General features: G+C 42.5%; 1 protein-coding gene and 1 long non-coding RNA gene across 4 annotated transcripts in view; one reads left to right on the top strand and one right to left on the bottom strand.

Moving 5' to 3' along the window:
• The window catches only part of ASXL3 (ASXL transcriptional regulator 3), a 76,200-nt gene that overhangs the window by 29,207 nt on the left and 25,892 nt on the right, over nt 1–21,101 (top strand). The window contains exons 1-3 of one of the 2 annotated variants that reach the window (XM_083187448.1): nt 15,439–15,871; nt 16,024–16,141; nt 17,599–17,718. In XM_083187448.1, the coding sequence (XP_083043574.1) occupies nt 15,812–15,871; nt 16,024–16,141; nt 17,599–17,718 (298 nt within the window). In that variant the 5' untranslated portion in view covers nt 15,439–15,811. Of the gene's footprint in view, nt 1–15,438; nt 15,872–16,023; nt 16,142–17,598; nt 17,719–21,101 lie in introns of those variants that run through there. The other variant, XM_083187447.1, reaches the window with a different exon arrangement.
• Nucleotides 10,591–15,893, bottom strand: LOC146080310 (uncharacterized). Of its 2 annotated transcripts, XR_014474852.1 has the most exons (3): nt 15,322–15,893; nt 13,865–15,153; nt 10,591–11,667 (listed from the first exon to the last, which is right to left on the bottom strand). It is a non-coding gene; the product is annotated as an uncharacterized LOC146080310 (long non-coding RNA). The 2 variants fall into 2 exon arrangements; XR_014474851.1 differs by having other exon boundaries at nt 10,591–15,153.

The raw sequence follows: 21,101 nt of genomic DNA, 5'->3' as shown, positions 1-21,101 counted from the left end.
GGGTAGTGCTATCGGAGCTTGCGTGGGCTAAGTCCCTGGGCAGGTCTGAAAATGCTTTGGTGCATTACTGGACAGGCAGAGTGATGGCTGGTAACTTCCCCTAGACCATTGCCATTCTCTCAGCAGTCCTCTAGCTCCTTGCCTCGGACCCAGACAGATCCTGACTTATTACAGGTCATGCAGGATACTGCTAAGGGAATCAGCAGGTTTAATTACTTGTTGGACAAGTTTTATGGTTATTCTGTGGGGACCCCTAAAAGGTCTTATTCAGTGCCATTGTTAGTTGCTGATGAGGAAGGAGAGTACACAGACATACCCTGAGATCAGGGTGATGATTCTGAAGAGTCCTCAGCGGTGGAGGATTTGATTACTGCTGTTAAACAGGCATTGAATTTGTCTGTGAAGGATAAACTCCTGCAAAGGTTGTTTTTAAGAGACAGCGTAAAGAAACTGATATCTCCCTGCAGACGAGGGTTTACAAGATTTATTGGAAAACCCCTGATAAAAGGCTTTAGATGCCTAAAAGATGTTTAAGCCTGTATCCCATGCCTGATGATCATGCAGACCTCTGGGAGAAAGTTCCAGTGGTAGATGCTTCTGTGGCATGCTTGTCAAAAGCCACTGTGCTACCAGTGCAGGGGGGAACAGCCTTCAAGCAAGGCAATGGTTAAAAGGGTGGGCTACACACTCCGCCCTCTGATTGCTTCAGCCTGGGTCTCTAAGGCCATGATTGGTGGGTCAATGACCTGTGCACTATTTGACATACTGTTCCTTGTGTGTTGTTACTTGCGGAGAAGCTTAAAGCTGCTGCGGAGTATGTGCTTGAGGCTGAGCAGGAAGCTCTCAAAATGGCTGCCAGAGTTTCCTCAGTGTCCGTCAATGACAGGAGAGTGCTCTGGCTTATAGCTTGGGAGGCAGATAACGAGTCTAAGAAGGCTTAGAGGCATTCGCTTTTAAAGGAAAGCTGTTATTTTGTTCAGAACTGGAAGAGATTATTAAGCAGGCCACAGGTGGAAAAAAGCACTTTCCTGCCTACCCCTGCAGCCAAGCAGACATCAAGGTTTTCTGCTTTCAGGCCGTCCTTTCGGCCCTCCCCTAGAGGAGGTGCGTCCTTTCGAGGACAGTCTTTTAGGGGATAGTCTCAGTCCTCCAGGGGCAAGGCCCCAAAGTCAAAATTTGGTTCCTTTCATAAGAAACCAAAGGAGAGGACAAACCCTCCGCATGACTGCCAGGGGTTTTGCCCGGTGGTGATCAAGGTGGGGGGACGTCTGTCACTGTTCAAAGACGCATGGGCACTGTTAGACCGGGACTCTTGGGTGTTAGAAATGATAACCCAGGGTTACAAGATTCCCTTCAAAGGTCTTCCGCCGAGAAGGTTCATTCCTACACCACTACCAAAGGAGGCTCGGCTCCGTATGGCTCTCTTGGGAGCGGCTCATTCTCTTTTAGAGAAGGGTGTGGTAGTCCCGGTCCCCAGAGCGGAGTGGAAAAAAGGCTTTTATTCTACTCTGTTTTTGGTGCCCAAACCAGACGGGTCTTTCAGCTGATCCTAAACTTAAAGTCATTAAATATCCATTTGTGGGTAGACCATTTCAAAATGGAGTCTCTACGGTCTGTGCTGCTAAGCCTGGACCAGGGAGAATTTTTGGCATCCATGGATGTCCAGGACGCATACTTGCATGTTCCTATCCACCCAGAACATCAGGCTCTATTGAGGTTTGCAATAGGAGACCTACTCTTGCAATTCCAGGCGTTGCCCTTCGGTCTGGCCACAGCGTCAAGGGTATTCACCAAAATAATGTCAGTAATGGCGGCTGTGCTTCGACTGAGGGAAATCACAGTGATTCCATTTTTGGACGACCTGCGGTTCAAAGCGGAGTCAGCAGACAAGTTGAAGAGTCACTTGGCAGAAGCCATCGGGTTTTTGCAGATTCACGGCTGGCTTTTAAATTTACAAAAGTCTCAGTTGGTGCCGTCACAGAGACTCCAATTCTTGGGGGTTGTTCTGGATACCCAGTTGCATCGGGTGTTTCTACCAGAGGCAAAGGCCAGGGATCTGGCTGCCTTGGTACAGGAGATCCTTGGGTCTCAGAGCACATCAGTATGGAGGTGCCTCAAACTGCTGGGGAAGATGGTGGCGTCTTTCGAGACGTTACAGTTCGCCATGTTCCACTCTCGAGTGTTCCAGTGGAACATTCTGACAGACTGGTCAGGGAATACATGATGTCAGAACAAATAGTGTTGTCTTCAGAAACTCGATCCTTCCTGAAATGGTGGACGGAGGTGGATTCCCTTTAGTGGGGTCGGTCCCTGCAGTCCTGGAGCTGGCTGGTAGTCACTACCGACGCCAGTACCGAGATGCTGGGGGGTAGTAGTCTTGGACCTGCGTCTGCAAGGCTTGTGGACTTCAGAGGAGTCTGCCTTACCGATCAACATCGTGGAACTGAGGGCTGTGTGGAAGATGTTTTCTCTGGCGGGAGAACGATTACAAGGTCTCCCTTTAGGGATTCAGACCGACAACGCCACAGCTGTGGCATATCTGAATCACCAGGGAGGCACACGCAGCAAGCTGGCTATGTGGGAGGTGTCCCGAATCTTCTTGTGGGCGGAACAGAATGTTCCAGCATTATTCATACCAGGAGTGGAGAATATAGAGGCCGACTTCCTGAGCAGGGAGGAGCTGATGGAAGGGGAATGGAGCCTGAACCCACAAGTATTCCACCAGATTACACTGAGGTGGGGAACCCCGGATGGAGACCTGATGGCATCCAGGTTCAACCATCAGGTACCCAGGTTTTATGCCAGGACGAGGGATCCACTGGCAGAAGCAGTGGATGCCATGACTATCCCCTGGGAGGGGAATCTTCTTTATGTTTTTCCGCCAGTTCCAATGCTGGCAAGAGTGTTGAAAAAGATACAGGCCCAGACAATTCCAGTAATTTTAGTGGCCCCAGATTGGCCAAGGAGGTCCTGGTACTCGAGGCTTCAGAGATTGTCTGTGGACACGTGGCGTCTACCTCTGAGGTCAGACCTTCTAAAACAAGGACCGTTCAACCATCTGGATTCAGCTCGATTAATTTTGACGGCCTGGCTGTTGAAACCGCCATTTTGAGGAATATAGGATTCTCAGAGGCGGTGGTTAACACAATGATTAAAGCCAGAGAGTCAGTGTCTTCTGCAAATTATTATAGGGTCTGGAAGACCTATATTCGATGGTGTGAAAGACAGAAGTCACACACATCGCGATTTAAAATGGCTAAATTGTTGGAGTTTTTACAGGATGGCCTTTCCTCTGGGTTAAGCCTTCAGTCACTCAAAGTACAGATCTCGGCCTTGTCAATTTCTTTCCGAAGAAGGATTGCATTAATACCGGAAGTACAGACCTTCCTGCGGGGGGTTTCTCGATTGAAACCTCCCTACAAGCAACCAGTAGCGCCATGGGAATTATCTCTGGTTCTGGAGTGCCTTCAAAAGGCGCCTTTTGAGCTGTTAAGGTCGGCTGACCTTAAATTCCTTACAGGGAAACTGGTATTTTTGTTGGCGGTGGCGTCAGCAAAAAGAGTATCGGAGTTGGGAGCTTTGTCCTGCAAGTCTCCCTCCCTTATATGTCATGATGATAGGGCTGTCTTTCGGACAGTACCATAAATTTTTACCAAAAGTAGTCTCTGCTTTTCATCTAAATCAGGAGATAGTTCTGCCTGTGTTTCAACCCCAGAGGGTTCAAGGAAAAGGGGCAAATTGAGGAATTTGGATGTTGTGCGCACCTTGCGCATTTATGTGGACAGAGGAAAGAGTGTCAGGAAGACGGATACTTTGCTAGTTTTGTATGATGTACATAATAATGGTTGGTCTGCTTCTAAGCAGACCGTTGCTAGGTGGTTGCGCTCTGTTATAGCGTTTGCATATACTAAAGTTGGTAGGCCTGTGCCAGCCAGGATTAATGCGCATACCACCAGATCAGTCGCCACCTCTTGGGCGGTTCGACATGGGGCAACAGCTGAGCAGGTTTGCAGGGCTGCCACTTGGTCATCTGTTCATACTTCTGCCAAATTCGATAGTTTCCATGAGTTCGCGTCGGAGGACGCATCATTCGGGCGAGCAGTGATGAGAACTGCAGACCTGAGCGTACCCACCCAAAGGACCGGCTCTGGAACGTCCCAATGTGAAGCTGTGTCACCAGGACCATTGAAAGAGAAAAAGGGATTTTTGTAAGAACTTACCGTTCGAATCCCTTTCTCTGATATGGTCCTGGTGACACAGCGATCCCTCCCTTACGCTCAGTAAGTATGCCAGTGTTCATGATGTTTCATGTTATAATTGGTTGAAAAGTTAAATTTAAAATTGTGCATATAATATGTGCAGGCGTTGTACTGAGTTAATGTATTCCAGTGGCTTTGAAAGATTGAACTGAGGAGTCTGGGATGCAGTAGGGGAGGAGCCTACCCTCCAAAAGCTTTAGGATAGGTGCCTGGCTCCTGCGGACCCTCCTAGATCCCAATGTGAAGCTGTGTCACCAGGACCATATCAGAGAAAGGGATTCGAACGGTAAGTTCTTACAAAAATCCCTTTTTCTCTTCCCGAGACATCGACAGCGTCCTTCTTAAACATCCAAATGCATTTTCTACAGCCATCCCAGCAAAACCTTAGGGTGGGTGTGTGTGTAGGTGACAATTGTAGATGCTGGCTGTACCTTTTCATAAGCCAAGGCCACAAAGGGTATACTGCGTCCCCAATTCTGTGGACCTGGATTTCTACCCCATATACGAATTTCTGGTAAAAATAGAATACTGTTATATTGAAGAGGTGGCATACATCTATTCACAATAGAGGTCATGTATAAAGTTGTCTATTGTGTGCAAAAATTGCCTATGTCTTCATACATATTTTTTTTCATTCACAACAGTTGATGCATCTCTTGAGCTAACAACTATTAGTATTATATGCACACACCACAATATATTCCCCCAATGGTCTATTATACTGACACAGAGATCATGTTTCTAACTACTGAGCTGACACATCTGGTTACTAGGGGGTGGGGTTATTACAGGAACTGTAAACCTTATTATCTGGTATACAGCTTAAATAAACAGTAGATTTAGGGGAGACAATTAGAAAAAAAGACAATAGATTCTTAACTCTTTAGCAAATAGTAAACCACTTCGTTTTTCCTTAGCAGTGCTTTAAAGGTCAGAGTTGGCATGGACTCTGGCATTGTGCCTGTCCCAGACTAGCCTATAAAGACATCTGATGAAAAATAAACACTAAAAGTGGATATATAACACTGATTAGAAATGTATTTGCCTTTATCTGTGCTCTACAACCGCCTGAATGCCATCCCTTGCAGTTGTAGTAATCCCATATATGGTACCAGCATACTGCGGATACCCAAACCTCAGGAGGCCTTGATGGTGTCATCTAGGTGCTGTCCTTCCAGCAAGGAGATGAAGAGCTGGTACAGGTTATCCACAAATGCCCATGTTATCAGGTACACCATTGTGCAGACTATGGTAATCCCAACTCCGAACGAACAAGGGAGAGTGCGGTTTTCTCTGGGAGTAGCATGCAACCAGAGGGAAGTTGCTAATGTCCTTATGGGGGGGCAATGGGATTCTGGAAGTTGACGGTCTGCTTGGCCAGTACTGGTGTCGGTAGATCCTATTTATAATAAAACAGCGCTCTCTCTAATGCAAGAATTACACTCTCCTCAACCATCCCATCAAAAGATGGCACCGGGGGAGAAGCTGCATCATGCTGGAGCTCCGAGCTACACTGGGGTAACTAGTCTTCCATCATTGCTGCAATGCTGTGAGCAGTCCCCACCCCTCCTTTTTGTGACTTCATCTTTGTGAGCCTGAAAAAAATGCATTTTTTATGACATCCATAGGGATTTACAAGGCTGAACTGGGTTCAATGGAAACAGGAGCAACCCTGGAATAACTGTTGTCAAAGTGCAGTAGAAACAGCAGGATTCTGGTACAATAGATGTATACATTAAATACCGTTCTTGGCACACCGAAATAGAAGGAGCTTTCATAAGAACAATCTAAACACTAAAAACACTGCAGTGATTAAGTTAATGGGCCTTATTACCAATTTCACATGGAGTAAAATGTAGGTTCTTAGGATATTTTTTTGGCCAAGTGGCCTCAGATGGATTGTGTGGGCCAACACAATCCAACCGTCCCAATGTATTGCACTAGTGAGAGGTAGCAGTTAGTGTTTAGAAGATGTTACACTATTAAGAAGCAGCAAGAATAATACGCTTTGTAATGGCTAAAAGTTGCCCGAAAAGATGTTTGGCACTACCGAGTCACACCACGGTATTTTGCAACTAGAATGGCTGCTTAACAAACTAGAAAGCTAGATGAAGGTGGCCACATCTGCAATTAGGGTTTTCAAATCGTTACATTAGTACAAAAGCAGCTTGGGATGCATGCCTACCTACCACATCAAGTTAAACCACCTAGCATTCTTAATACGGACACATAATATGAATTTATCCAAGAATTTCTTATAATAGTGCCCATTCTAATATATAGACATCTCATCGGTAAAATTATTAAATTGTGTTCATCAAATAGAAGATGGCTGATAGGTAGTTGACATGGGAAAGGTCAGTTTTGGTGTAATCTTCGTACAGATGATTTCGAAGACAGACAGAAGGGGTGTAGTGGGAGAAGAGAAGCAGCAAAGGACTAAACCAGTGAAGTAATTACTGAGGGTGCAGGGGATGCAATTGCTATGCGACCTGTCTGTTAGAGGGGCCCCACAGGCAATCCCCTGCACCCTTTTAAAAAAAAAATTGATATACTGATGTGTGGGCAGTGGTTGAAGTTCCTGCCCTGCAGCGCTGTTGACACCTGGTGCCTGTAAGAGACAGCCTTCACTGCTGGCACCAGTGAACAGAAGATGATCTGGTGCAGCTAAGTAAGCAGGATGCCCTGGTGCCACTACAGTGAGCAGAGTGCCCCAGCACCGCTACACCCAGCCAGGAGTTCCAGCACCCTGTGAGCAGAAGGAATCCCCACTGCTGGAGGTACAAGCGCTACTTGTGTGGGGGGGGGGGGGGATTCAAACACTTTCAAATCCATTCTCTCCCTCTCCTCCTCATCCTTCCCTACCCCTCTCAGCCTCTATTCATCCTCCTCTACAGCCCCTCACATCCTCTACCCTGTCACCTCCTCTTCTGCCCCTCACACCCTCTACCCCCTCATGTATTTCCCACTCTCCAAATTTACTCCTTTCTGTCCTCCTCTACCCCCTCACTCCACCTCTACGCCTCCCTCTCCTCCTCTGTTCTTCTCCACCAACTCTCTCCTCCTCTACCTCTTTCCCTCCTCTACCCCCCCCCCCTCCCTCTTCGGCTGGCATACTGTACTCCCCTATAGTCCTGTACACCCCTTTCTAGTGGTGGAGGGGGCCCTTTCAAATTTTGCTTTAGTGCCCCTTACAGTACTAGTTATGCCCCTAGACAAAACCTTGGGGAAAGTATGGGAAATGAAGGCAGTTAAAAAAGCTGGACAAGTAGGAGGTCTACCGAAAGACTGCTGATCCCTGGTCTGTAGCATTTGCAGAAAAAGAGCATACTGGGGGTTGAGAATGATAATATTAGCGAGAGTATCCTTTTCTAAAAGCCCATACACACTAGACAATATGAAGGATGTTCAATATCTTCAGTTTTTTCTCTTAAGTCCCGGGCAAATTACATTGAGCATACACAATGAATGATATCGTTCACTAGGGCATGCTGAACATGCAGGTCTTTGGCTATATAACAAAATTGGCCCACGTGTTCAGTAGATAGGAGGGGTTATTAACGACACATGGGAGCATGAATCTTTAACAAATATTGTGTACACACTATATGATATTGTAAAATATCGCTCAGCAGACCCTTTCTTTTTTTCTAGTATCCTCTAGTGTGTATAAGCCTTAAGAAATAACATTTAATCATTTGTCTGCGGAATAGACCTTTGCTTTTATCTGACTATTGCTGTGTCGGGAATTGATAATTTCCTTAAAATAGATTCCTTTGTAATTTACCATTCTGCACTGAATATAATTGGTTGCAATAAAATGAAGCTTTGGCAGTACAAATACTAACAGAATCATGATTGAATTTGTAGCTTTATTACATTGCTATGAAATGAATGCAAACTATCAGCAGTACATTTTTTTGCATTGATTTAATATCAAAGGACGTAGCACTGTGTTTCTATTATTTATTTAGCATAGAAGAATTTAGCTTGAGCCTGTATTTGTATGGCAGAGTGGTTGAGTTCCTGTCGCTTTGCCATGGTTTTTTTTTTGTCTTTGATCAGTATTGTGTGAAATTTCAAAGGTTATCTTTCATGCTGGTTCTTTTTCAGGACATTAAATTGCCATTTTGAAAAAGTAGTAGCAAAAGGAGAGGTTACTGCTGCAAAAGTAAAAAAAATCAAATGATGTATTTAGCAAAGTACCAATTGGTTGATCTGTAAAATCTTTAAATGGTTCTATCGTTGTGCACAAATGACACTTAAAATTAAGAAGAAAAATGTTTGTTTGGCTTCCCTCCCCATATCTCATGAACCTTGTCTATCTTTCTCTAATGAGCACAGTATGTGTCATGTACCAGTAAATTATTCAGTGTTCTACAATGAATCCAGTCGTTTTTGTCCACTTCTGGTTCCTATTAAATCAATTTGCTTCATTTATGTATGGGGCCAATTGTAAACATACTATAATGTATAGTGCGCACTACATTTTCTTTCATTATATATACATATATACAGTATATTTCATGTATACACTTTTTTCTGGTCACGTATTTTAAGTCCAGTTGTTATTATTGCTTCCGTTTGTTTTACGTTTTGCCAGTGGTGGAATATCCTATTTTATTTGGCACTTACTAGATTTGATTGACTAAATTTACGATGTGACACTTTGTTTGGTCATTTCAAATGACGTATTTAAAGCTACAATAATATGAAATGCAAAACACACTTTTTTGGATTAATGTTATTGTCACTTTAGTTTAAATCCAACTGTCAGACACGTTGGGGAAAGTTTACTAAGATTGGAGTTCTATTTCACATGGCATGTTACTATGGGCAACCAATTTAGAATCTATATCTTTATTTACCACCTTCTAGAAGATAATACATAGGGGGAAATTTACTAAAGGAAATTTGTAAAAATTAGGTGTATTTGTATTTAGAAATACACTTATTTTTGACATTTACTATTCCGAAAAGGTACTTGTGAGTTATCCGGGCTGCCGATTTCTAAATCGGGTCGGATCGGGCACATCGCATCGCATCGCATGCGACCATCGGATGCGATGCGATGCGATGACCTGATTTTTCCATAGGAATCAATGTTAAAATGGACTGAGTCCATTTTAACATGGAATTCAATGGGAAAAAGGGGTCCTTTTCATACCCCTACTATCCAAGTGGGCATGGAGTTGGATATAAACCTGTGGCGAGCGTAGCGAGCCACTGAGCCCGAAGCGTGGCGAGCGTAGCGAGCCCCGCGAGGGGACACAGAATACCGTCCCCTCGCGGGGCTCGCTTCGCTCGCCACGCTTCGGGCTCGGTGGCTCGCTACGCTCGCCACAGGTTTATATCCAACTCCATGCCCACTTGGATAGTAGGGGTATGAAAAGGACCCCTTTTTCCCATTGAATTCCATGTTAAAATGGACTCAGTCCATTTTAACATTGATTCCTATGGAAAAATCGGGTCATCGCATCCGATGATCGCATGCGATGCGATGCGATATCGCATCGCATCGCATCTGATTGTATGCCTTAACTTAAGGCATACAATCAAAAAATCGGCAGCCCAGATAACTCACAAGTACCTCCGAAAATACTGCAATTTGTAGTCGTATTGATAGCACATCAATACGACTACGTAGTCGTATTGATAGCACATCAATACGACTACGAATTGCCGTATTTTCGGGATAGTAAATGTCAAAAATAAGTGTATTTCTAAATACAAATACACCTAATTTTTACAAATTTCCTTTAGTAAATTTCCCCCATAGTGTCTGAATGGTTGCCCATAGCAACATCGCATCTGAAATAAAACTCTCATCTTAGTAAATTCCCCCCATTGTTTTTGAAACACACAGCATAGTACATTTACTCCTTAGTTGGCTTCTCCAACCATTGCTGTTTTTGGTCATAGATTCCTCAGACCTTATTTCTTTCTTAGGTAATTTCCATATTTCATTTGTTCTCTTAATAGTTACAGGTTGTTAACTAATTTTCCAAGCTTTCTGTTGGACCCCTAATTTGTCACATACAGGCTCTATTGCTCTATTCTCAAACTATTTTTTTCTGTGGAACCCCATCAGACAAAATGGATTACATGACCCCAGCAATTTACAGCAGAATGACTGGCATATGTGTGGTCCATAGGCCGCACATACATGGCAGTATTATTGGGGAACAAAACAGAAGTGAAGTGACAGCTAATGCATAGACAGAGTTCCTAAACTGCATGTGTTTTGTAATATATTCATGCAAATGTTAAAGCTTATACCTGCTGTGAGAGCTTTGGGGATGGCACGGAGGCAGTGGGTGATGGGGGGGGGGTACAGGATGGCAGGAAGAGGCATTGGAAGACTGGGCAGGCAGTGAACGACCGGAAAAAGCTGTGGGTGGTAGGGTGAGGCAAAGTGTTGCAGTGGGAGAGAAGCCCCATGACATGGGTGCCTTTGCTGCCTGCCATTTGCCCACTATGGGCATCTGCATGTAGGTGATGGAGTCAGAAGTGCAGCCTGTTGCTGGATGTACAGGATAAGAGAAGCGGAGAACTTGGGTGGGTGCAAAGCTGCCTGAAGTTTCCTTAGATCTCTCAGCCAGTGATTCGAAGAGTATGAAGGACAGAATCGAAAATTCAACTGATTTTTCAAACTTGTTGGTTCACTAACCGAGAGATCAGAGAAGTCTACAGCCTGACAGTCAGCAACATAGTTGCGACCCACTGTAGGGTCAAGACCCACAGTCTGAGAACAGCTGCTCTATTGTATTCAACAATACAGTGTTTCCTGTTTTACTTATTTGTTTATGTGCTCTGTAATTGGGCACTGTGCATCCCATGTGTCGCCTTCTAATTAAAGGATGCTAATAATAAGAACAGACAATCCATTATCTTATATCTATTGGCTTTACTAAGGCATGAGGTGAATCGGAAGGTTGCATTCTCCTTCATTTTGTTCAGCTCACAAAATAATATTGCGTAATTTATTTGATTGGTTAGCATTCATTTGTATCATCTCTTTTTATTTGTATTGGAAAAATAATGATGTGTTGCTTAATACTAGCTAAAGTGTGCATAAGCCTATGTAGTTTTGTGTAGCACAGGCGATACTGCTGCAGCTATTAGGATCTATCTGTATCTAGAAGTGTTGGTAACTAAGGGTAATTGTCTCTGTCTGCATTGCCTACATTTGTGTGGCTCAAAGATCCATCTATATTTAGAACACAAGCTGTTCACAATGTACATAATTCATGATACACCAGTACAACTGTTGTATTAGTATGAGCTAATTATTTTTGAGCACACTTCTTTTTTTCAATTGTGAGTTCGAAGGATATTATCTTCCTGTAAGAAGCCAAAGTGAAGGAATGCTTTGTTTAAGCAGATAAAGCAGACTCTCCTCTTCGCTCTGCAATTACAATTCATAGAACCATTAATCTCAATAATATTGATTCAGAGAAGCATTAATACGCAAATCTTTGCACTGCTCATGCATCCATGACAAATATTCCGATTTTCACGGACTCTCTGCGCTATTTGGACTAGCACAGAATTGGACAAAGTACAATTTGTGTGTCATTTGGGTGGATGTTCATAGCATGAGCTTGCCCATAATCGAAGCTTATTGAGAGTTCAGTGTACGCAAAGATCCAGCAACCAGGTGGATCTTTTACACCCAGGATAAGGCTGGTGCAAATCGGTGTTGATAGTGATGTCGTCTGATCTCACAAGCAGGTGTATTGGGGCAGTCCAGCTGCATAGATGTGTCTGACTCTGAATGTGGCCCTCTTACACATGTATGTGAGGTAGGGATGTGTTGTGTTCTCCATTATATGTCTTTGAGCATGATCTGCAAAATGCTAGATATACAGTACGCTGTATCAGACATTGGTATTGTATGACTAGTCATGTAGAACTTCCACTGAGATATGACTACCCTACAGTGAGCAGCTACTGAATGATTTTCTGGCCTAATCAGTGCTGCCCAGGTATTCAATCAATGCTACTCATTACAGTTTATTTCCCTCTAAATATGTTATACTGTATTAGCAGCATTTTTTTTAAAATCACTCATTTCCTAAGCTATCTATCTGTGAGTAATGCTATTATAGGATGTATTAATATGAAATGTATAAAGCAATATAGTTTTCAATGGTAAAATCATTACCCCACCAATATACACTGATCTTAAGAAATGTGTGTCCTTTCAGCCAGTGGAACCGTTTCAGATAGAGATGATGGACAGAAATACTGTATTTGTGGTTCCTTCTTTAACCAGTTGATTATTTTAGAGGATTTTGCTATACACAGGCAACTATGTACACGGGTATATGCAAGACTGAGTACATTTATCATGAGAGCTGTGATGTTAGTGATTTCAGTCATCCGTTTACACCCATGGCAGATGTGACCATGGTCATTTTTAATGCTCTTCAATAGTTTTATGATCCTTTTTTTATTTTATTTTGAAATAGGTTTACCGATTAAAGTCTCCGCCCCTATAACAGTGGCCCACAATCCTTTGTTTTTCACATACACCTATGACAGTACGCCGTCAAATCCAATCAATTGAAGATTATTGCAATTCAAGTCATTGTGTTGAGGAGTAAAAGTGGCCATGCATGCTGCTAGTTTAGCAAAGTGACATTGGGTAACTGCCAGAATAGGTATATAATCTTCTACCTTCCCTAACTGTGTCATTTGACATCCTTATAGCAACATGCATTGCATTCTGGTGGAAGTCTGAATTGTGATGAAGAAAATAAATAGTAGTAACTAAGCAATGTTGGTCACTAGATAACTGATTGAGAATAGCTATAGATGAGTTTGTTTCGTCACTCAGGATTACAGTAGCACAAAATTACTGGAGAAAGGAAAACCAGTTACAAACTAAAAAGATATATAAGGACGTGTCTTTTTAAAGGATACTGGATACAGGAATTAAAATTGATCCCTTCCAATGTATTCTTTTGTCACCTTGGTTAAAGACGCACAAACAGAACGATAAGATTTGTGTTGACCTAGTGTGGTGAGCTTCAGCACTTTTCCTGTGCCAAATACCAATATCACTTGGATTTTAAGACCATTAGCATGGAAAATATTTCACACATGTGTAGTCACTTTTACTTCCCCATTACAATTTTTGGGGTTACAACAGTGGTTCCCAAACTTTTTCAAATCACGGCACCCAAGAGTATTAGAATTTTTTTCGTGGCACCCCTAGTCTGAAAGTTTCTTATTGAGTACTTTAGAAAAAAAATATTAAAGTAAATAAATTGTGTTTTATATGTCATCCTAAACAGGTGTACACACGCTTCGATTTTGTCTGGTTTTCAATTCAATTTTGCTTATAAAAGCGAATTGAAATCGAACGGTTTCTAAGATGCTTTCGAACCGCATCAGATTCGATGCTCGCTCATGTTTTCTCTATATTGAGAAGAAAAATAGTTTGCAGGAAAGGAACTATCAAATTTGATCCAGTAAATCAAATGTGTACACTCTGCCTTAGATGCAAATCAAAATCGATAGTGAGAGCAAAAACCAAATTGAAAGGGGGTGGAATTGGGAAAATCGAATCAAAAGTAAATTGGTGCGTGTGTACACACCTTAAGGCTCAGTTATGAGGGACCGGATTCGCTTCTGCTTGTCCACGTATTTTATGATTGGAAGTCACAAGCACAGATTTTACCTCTTACATTGACCATAAATACTTTAAATTGATCCACCAACACTGGAAACCCCTGCAAGTGATCCATGGCACACACAGTTTGGGAAATTACAGTGATCTTCTGCATGATGGCATCTGTTCAAAAAAGTAATTAATTTAATGTGATTGGTCAGTCTGTAAGTGATTATCATGAACATCTATTCTATACAAATGGAAGAGCTATAGGAAACATGGCAGCTTTCACTGAGCCATGAGATATTACATTTGATCAGTTGTATATAGCCTTGAGGTCACTTCCTCCATCTTTGTACAGCTGTTTTTTGCATGATGTTGTAAACTGGATGTGTTCACTTTATAGTTTATTTTGTGTTATCTCTATCTATGACATTAAAGAAAATACCCATGTTTCTTTGCCATGATAATACCAATTTGTGTCCACACATTTGGTCAACATAGAGAGAAAGAGGGACCGACTGTCAAAATTGTCTACCCCCCTTACTGCATGTTCAATAAAACCACTTTAGTTATTCTTGAGTAGTCACCGTTGCCAGTAAGGGCATATGTCGGCTATTAACCTAGTGTATATAGTGTTACTATCACAATAATGAAGCAAGAATAACTGAGTCAATAGTCCCCCTACTCCTGTTATCATAGTGTATTGTCAGCCCAAGCGCTGCCTCTGGCTTTTTACAAGCTCCGTATCATTTCTTTTTGCTGTGAAACAAAAAGAATAATCTGTTTCTGAAGATGGATGGTGCTATAAATTGATTAAGAATATTGTCATCACACTTACACATTGTTTTGTGCTTTTCCTTGGATTGTTTGTTAAATTGGTTTTCAGTAAGAAGCTTATTGGGTGTATCTTTTTATTTTTTTTCCTTTTCTTGTTTGTCTTGGATTTTTCCCCCCGATAGAAATAGAATGGATGTAGCAGTGAATGCGTATGTCACAACATTCTGCCATTGAAGTGCATGAATTATTTGGCTTGTAACCATATATTATATTGGTAACAGTTGGTTGATTTTCAAAAACATGAGTAGCAGAGTTAATGTGCATAACGAAGTGTAAAATCTGCAGTTACGTATTGATGGTTTTATACCGTTACACTCTCGAGGAGTCCATTTAAATATTTCTTCACCAGTGTACAATTCTCCTGTCGTTTTAATGGGTGATGTGTATTTGTTGATGATGTTGTTTTATCCTTGTTGATTTGCTCTTTTCTGCTTGCTGAGGGAAAGAAAAAACACAAAAACAAACATAACATTAACTCTAAAGCGGCAGGAATTGGTTACAAATGTATCCTTTTAGAAACGCAGAAACAAAGGACGCCTGAGTGCCTTAGATCTCAGACTCTTACGGATAATGACAAGATCTATTAGCTAAACATTAGCATACCCGTAGTACTTTTCTGGTTCGTCATCTGTTGGCGCTATTCCTTTTTTTTTTTTGTCTGTTTTCCACATTTTTCAAATCACCTTCTGCTGGTAGCTTGAAGGTTAATTCCCAAAGTCAGGCAGGCAGGAGCCCTGCAAGTACTGCAAGTATTCCTAGGCTGGGAGCGATTCCTTCTCCTCTCAGAAATAAACGATTCCTGCCGTGTTCAGTGATTTTTGTGCAGCACTCCACACGGCTGAGCGAGTGCATCAATACTGTAGTCCTTACATGCTGTACATACTGATGACACTCTCTGTTTAACTTGATTGACTGAGCAGGATAGCGAAGCAGATGCACCTGCGAGAGATGTGCAGACATACATCCACACATTCCAGCCTTATTTCAAACACTTAACGCTTTTTATTTGGCTTGAAAATCATGGTGTGATGTGGTGACTTGGAGGTAGTACAATCTGCTACAGATGCCTTTGTTGTCATGAGCTGTGATATAAATGCACTTAGGTGCAGTCTGTGCTTGGAACTTCCAAGTTTTAATATTGCTTTGTCTAAAGGTGAGCAACATTACATCATTAGTGGGGGTTGTTAACCTGATATTGTATGCTGTGCATGTGTCTAATGTACTGGCGTTTCAGTGCCTGTTTTAATGATGTGCTGGCTGATGTTCCTTGTTAAACGTTACACTGTATTATTTCTCTTTGTTTAGGCTTTGAGGCAGCAGCAGAAGAGAAGAAATGGGGTATCTATGATGGTAAACAAGACTGTCCCTCGTGTCGTCCTGACGCCCCTAAAGGTGTCTGACGAGCAGTCGGATTCACCTTCAGGTAAAGATGATAAAGACTGCACTATATTATTTGAGAAAATCTGCTCACTCCAGTCTTTGTAAACAGAGGGCAGTGTGAGAAGGGAGCGCTGCATGAATGAGGCTGTGACTGCAATCCTCTCTCTCTCCTGCTGATATGTGCACACACCTATACATGCAGAAGTATGTTTTGCCATTCAAAACGCATAACAAAACAGTTTAGCTGCTGCTGGAATATATGGGAAACCAATCAGTGTAGTCTGGTTGAAGAAAATATATAATCCAGGACCACATGCTGGCGCTAAAAGCCTGCAAATGTAGCTCAGTTACACACTATTATTTTATGTGATTTTGCCTTTACAGCATTAGCGAAAGTATCACTGTGTGTGTGTGTGTGTGTGTGTGTGTGTGTAAATAAGTGAGTCGGTTAGTGCTCGTATACAGTGTCATTTATATGTTTTCTACTGTGAAATTTATATTGCTATTTTTATTTTGTGTTCTCTTGCAGTTTTATGTACTGTTTACATAATCTATAAACATATACTTGTTGTAAATTAAAAGCAAACATTGTGTTCCTTATTTCTTCCGATGTTTATCTATATACTACATACGAGACTAGTGGTAACCATAGTTACATAGTTCCATTTATTTATAGTTTTGCTATCTATGATCTAGGTACTTCAGTGTGCTTCATTTTTAAGGTGTTTAGTTATTTCCAGTTCTTAGTTTTTTCCTGTACGTAGAAAATCTTTTTTTCTAACTTTGCATGTTTCTTTTGTACATCTGTAATTACTACAATGTATATAATATGACATGGACGAGCTTTCATTTACCATCCCTGCTGATATTTCGGTGGTACATGGTAGTGAGCATGTCACAAATGTGGCATCTTGTGTTAGTGTGCTAAGTGTATTGTATTTTTAGTCAAAATATAATTCCTAATTGTTGCCAGAGCTTCTTTTCATTCAGAGCTGTTGTCCTTTATCTTAAAGCTGCAGTATGCTTAAATAGCTATGAATTTGAATTAGTTTTCCCCCAAATGTAATTAGCATAGAGCACATATTTAAATTACATATTTGAATTTGTGTTGTCACAACAATAATTGCTGTATAATTGGATGAAAAGCCCTGATATTTATGGATGCACAGATTGGGAGTGGATAACTGTTGTACAGACTTAATAATGATGGTTCCAGAAGCTAGTACACTCTCTTTGGGGTTACCCTTCAAAGCGCAGTATTAGCTGGATGGTATTTCTCTTATCTATTGTAGCGCTCAGCAAGTTATTGATTGCATTCCTATCTGATTCAGCATCCTCTCGTTTCTATTGTCTCTAGTGTACTGTAAGAAAAAGAGCTTTCAGCGAACAGGAATGTTCTGGACCAAATAAGAAAGCCTACCAAGATGATGCTTTTGTGTAGCTAAAAGGGAAACAGAAATAAAATATGTAGTTATGGTTTTCTTGTTTTTTCTTCCCAAGGGTCTGAATCAAAAAACGGTGAGGCGGACAGTTCTGATAAGGAAACCAAGCAAGGGCAAAAATCACCTCCTGGCAAACAAATAAGCCAGCACTTAAAGCGGCTAAAAAAATCAGGTTTAGGTAAGTGATGTTGTATCAGGTTCAGTTTATTCCTGTTACAATGCTACTGGTTATGTGCAGCATTATAACTTGTGTACAGAGCTGGAAACCTAAAAAATATATGAGGCTGTTGCTGCACAACATAATGTAGTCAATTACTGGGATGGTAAACCGTGCCGCCAGTGCATATATTGATGAACTTAATGATGATTAGACATCTAGAGTGTCTGCCTGGTCCTGGTTGAAGAATATGTGAAACGGTTTTTGAAGAAGGTAAAGCAAATGAAGCGGTTAGCCCAGTGTACTGAAGGGTCTGCTGTTTGGACCTCTGCTGTTTGTTGTTCCTACAGAGCAATTCAGTTTTCTATGAAGCACATTAGGCCCATTTCCATGCGTCATTGTCACTCTCATGCGAAGCAACACTAACTTTCTGGCAACACAGTCCATCATTTTTTTGTATTGTGCTGCAGATGGTGGTGGCTTTCAGTATGCTAATTTACTATATGATAGTTTATTATTTAAAACAAAAGGTACTCGTGTATTTTGGCGGCGCCCATCGCATCGTATACCATAACGCATGCGATGGTATGCGATGCGACGCAATGTCGTTGGTTAGTGTACGATGGCATACAATTTTCAAATTGTATGCCATTGTACATGGCATACAATGCCATACGATGCGATGCAATGCGATTAAACATTGTATAAGCACCCTAATGGGTGCATACAATGTTAAATGCACCCCCACGCCACCCCCCCACTATAAACGTGAACCCGAAGCGTAGCGAGCCCGCGAGGGGCGGCGGTACGCGTCCTACGACCTTTTCATACCCCCACTATCCACGTCGGCGTGGAGTTGAGAATAGATTAGTGTGGCGAGCGGACGCGGATACCTGTGAAGCCCGCGAAGGGACGCGTTTACCTGTGAAGGTATCCGCGTCCCCTCGCGGGGCTCGCCACGCTTCGGGCTCGGTGGCTCGATGCGCTCGCCACACTAATCTATTCTCAACTCCACGCCGACGTGGATAGTGGGGGTATGAAAAGGTCATAGGACGCGTACCGCCGCCCCTCGCGGGCTCGCTGCGCTCGCCACGCTTCGGGTTCACGTTTATAGTGGGGTGTGGTGTGGGGGTGCATTTAACATTGTATGCACCCATTAGGGTGCTCAAAAGCACCCTTTAGGGTGCTTATACGATTTTTAATCGTATAGGGGATCAAAATCGCGTCGCATCGGATGCCATCGGGTACATGGCATGCGATGCGATACGTTAATCGTACGATGTACATCGGGGGCGCCGCTATAATACACAAGTACCAAACAAAAAAATCACAGTATTATTGTCATTAGTGTGCTTTAAAATATGTTTGTCAAGAGAAATTGTTTATAAAGATAATGGTAGGATGCCCGAGTACAGTAACATCGAGTATAAAGATGCACAGTGCTCCAAATGGTCAGGAATCACCAAAGGGATTTGTAGACTTAAAGTATATTAGCCAAACAAAGCGGCAATGTTTAGTGCATATCTACCTCTGTCCTTCATAATGGATGACAAAATATTGCTGATTTAGCTAATATGCTTTGAGCCTAATAATGGGCGTATATACATATAATATGTGTGTTTGTGTGTGTGTGTGTGTGTGTAGTCATGCTCATCTATGCTGTGATGTGGCTCGCTGCATGGTGTGCCAGGCTGTGACTATTCGCAGCCTGCAATTGCTTCACCATCCACCAGCTACAAATAATTGAAGCCTGGCACAGCATTCAGGAAGCAGTAATGCAGTATGCTACATCGCAGCAAAGATGGGCATGGCTAGATCTGTATACAGTATATTATAATAGACAAACACACAGACAACAGAGGTGGCGCTCCGAGATGGAGTAGACAGTGAAAAACTTTGGTTCCAGCAGTGTTTCATTATGTTTTTCTTGCAATGCACTGCCTGTAGGAGAAGGGGCTTATCATACTTATAAAATTAATTTGTACACAATACTACCGCAGGATGCTTGGCATGTTGGCATTCCCCATGTCGGTATTCATCAAGTAGACATTGATGACATGTCAACATAATTAGAATGTTTACAAAATGTTCCTTGTGGTCCATTTCTAATGTACGTTGTTCAGCAGCAGGGACATAGCAAGAGAGGAGGCCTGTGTGCAGCCTCCCTGGCCATGCCCCCTCCTCTCTGCCATGAGTTGCACTGGGAACAGTATGGTTTGAGAGCTCTTAGTGCACAGACCCTACTGCACGTGCGCTAAGTTCTGCAGCACTGCTAAGTTTGAGCATTAGAGCACTCAGATGCCACCGTGCCATTTTTCTGCCGATTTCTGTTACTGCCGCGGAACTCTGGAGGATAAGTATTACCAGGTGTGGGTCATAGGGTCAACTGTACTTACGTTGACAATCATTAAGTCGACCACTATATTTCGACAGTCGTTAGGTCGACACATGAAATAGGTCGACATGTATTAGGTCAACATTAAAAAGGTTGGCATTAGTTTGTTTTGGTGTCTGTCGACTTAAGTCGACATAGACACATTATAAGTGTACCACGTCTCCTCGCATACCTGCTTGGATAGTAAAGTAAATAAAATGGATAAAAAAACGTGCTGACCCTTTTCATGTCGACCGTTTCAAGGTCGACAAAATGCTTGTTTCGCCTGAATGACCATTTCGACCTAATGATTGTAGACCTAGTGTCCAAATCACAGTAATCACAAAATGGGTGCAGTGTGGGCTCCCCTGGGACTCAGGGGCCGTGTGCACTGCCACACTGCACCCTTTATAGATACCCTACTGTTCCGTGGTGATGACTTCCAGCTGTAGAATAGAATCAGAATAGAATCAACTTTATTGGCCATGTGTGCTTGTGCACACTAGGAATTTTTTGTGGATAACAGTGCAGCATCAAGCAGAGATGAGGGGGGGGGGGGGGTAATTGCATACATTACATTAAGACATTACATGCAGGAACCACATGCCCGCCGGGCTGCACAGCGCCTAGGCAGCCATCAGCGGCGCCACTGGTCGTTGCAAAAGCCCTGTAGGTAGCAATATAAACAGGGACAGTATATTTATCACACAGGGGACACATACCTGCCAACTGCACAGCGCCTAGGCAGCCACACAGTGGAGCAGTGTGTGTGTGTGTGTGTGTGAATGGTCCCATAGCTTCCTGTCCTGTGCTGCCTTTTCTGACGGCATCGAAGGCAGTGTCCGACAAAACAGATCTGACTTAAAACAAGTCTGATCTGTTTTGTCAGTGTTTCCGAAATTTGATTTGCTAAGCTTCCTTACAGTCCAGCTTTTAGGAAAATCTGCGCTGGAACTGGTAGATAAATCAAAATGACAGTCATTATTTATGTCCCCTGTTCTCAACTATGGATATCCTTTAAACCAGGACT

Source organism: Crinia signifera, chromosome 5 (genome assembly GCF_055691185.1).
Source record: "Crinia signifera chromosome 5, ASM5569118v1, whole genome shotgun sequence".
NCBI lineage: Eukaryota > Metazoa > Chordata > Amphibia > Anura > Myobatrachidae > Crinia > Crinia signifera.
This window is presented reverse-complemented; position numbering and strand designations above follow the sequence as displayed.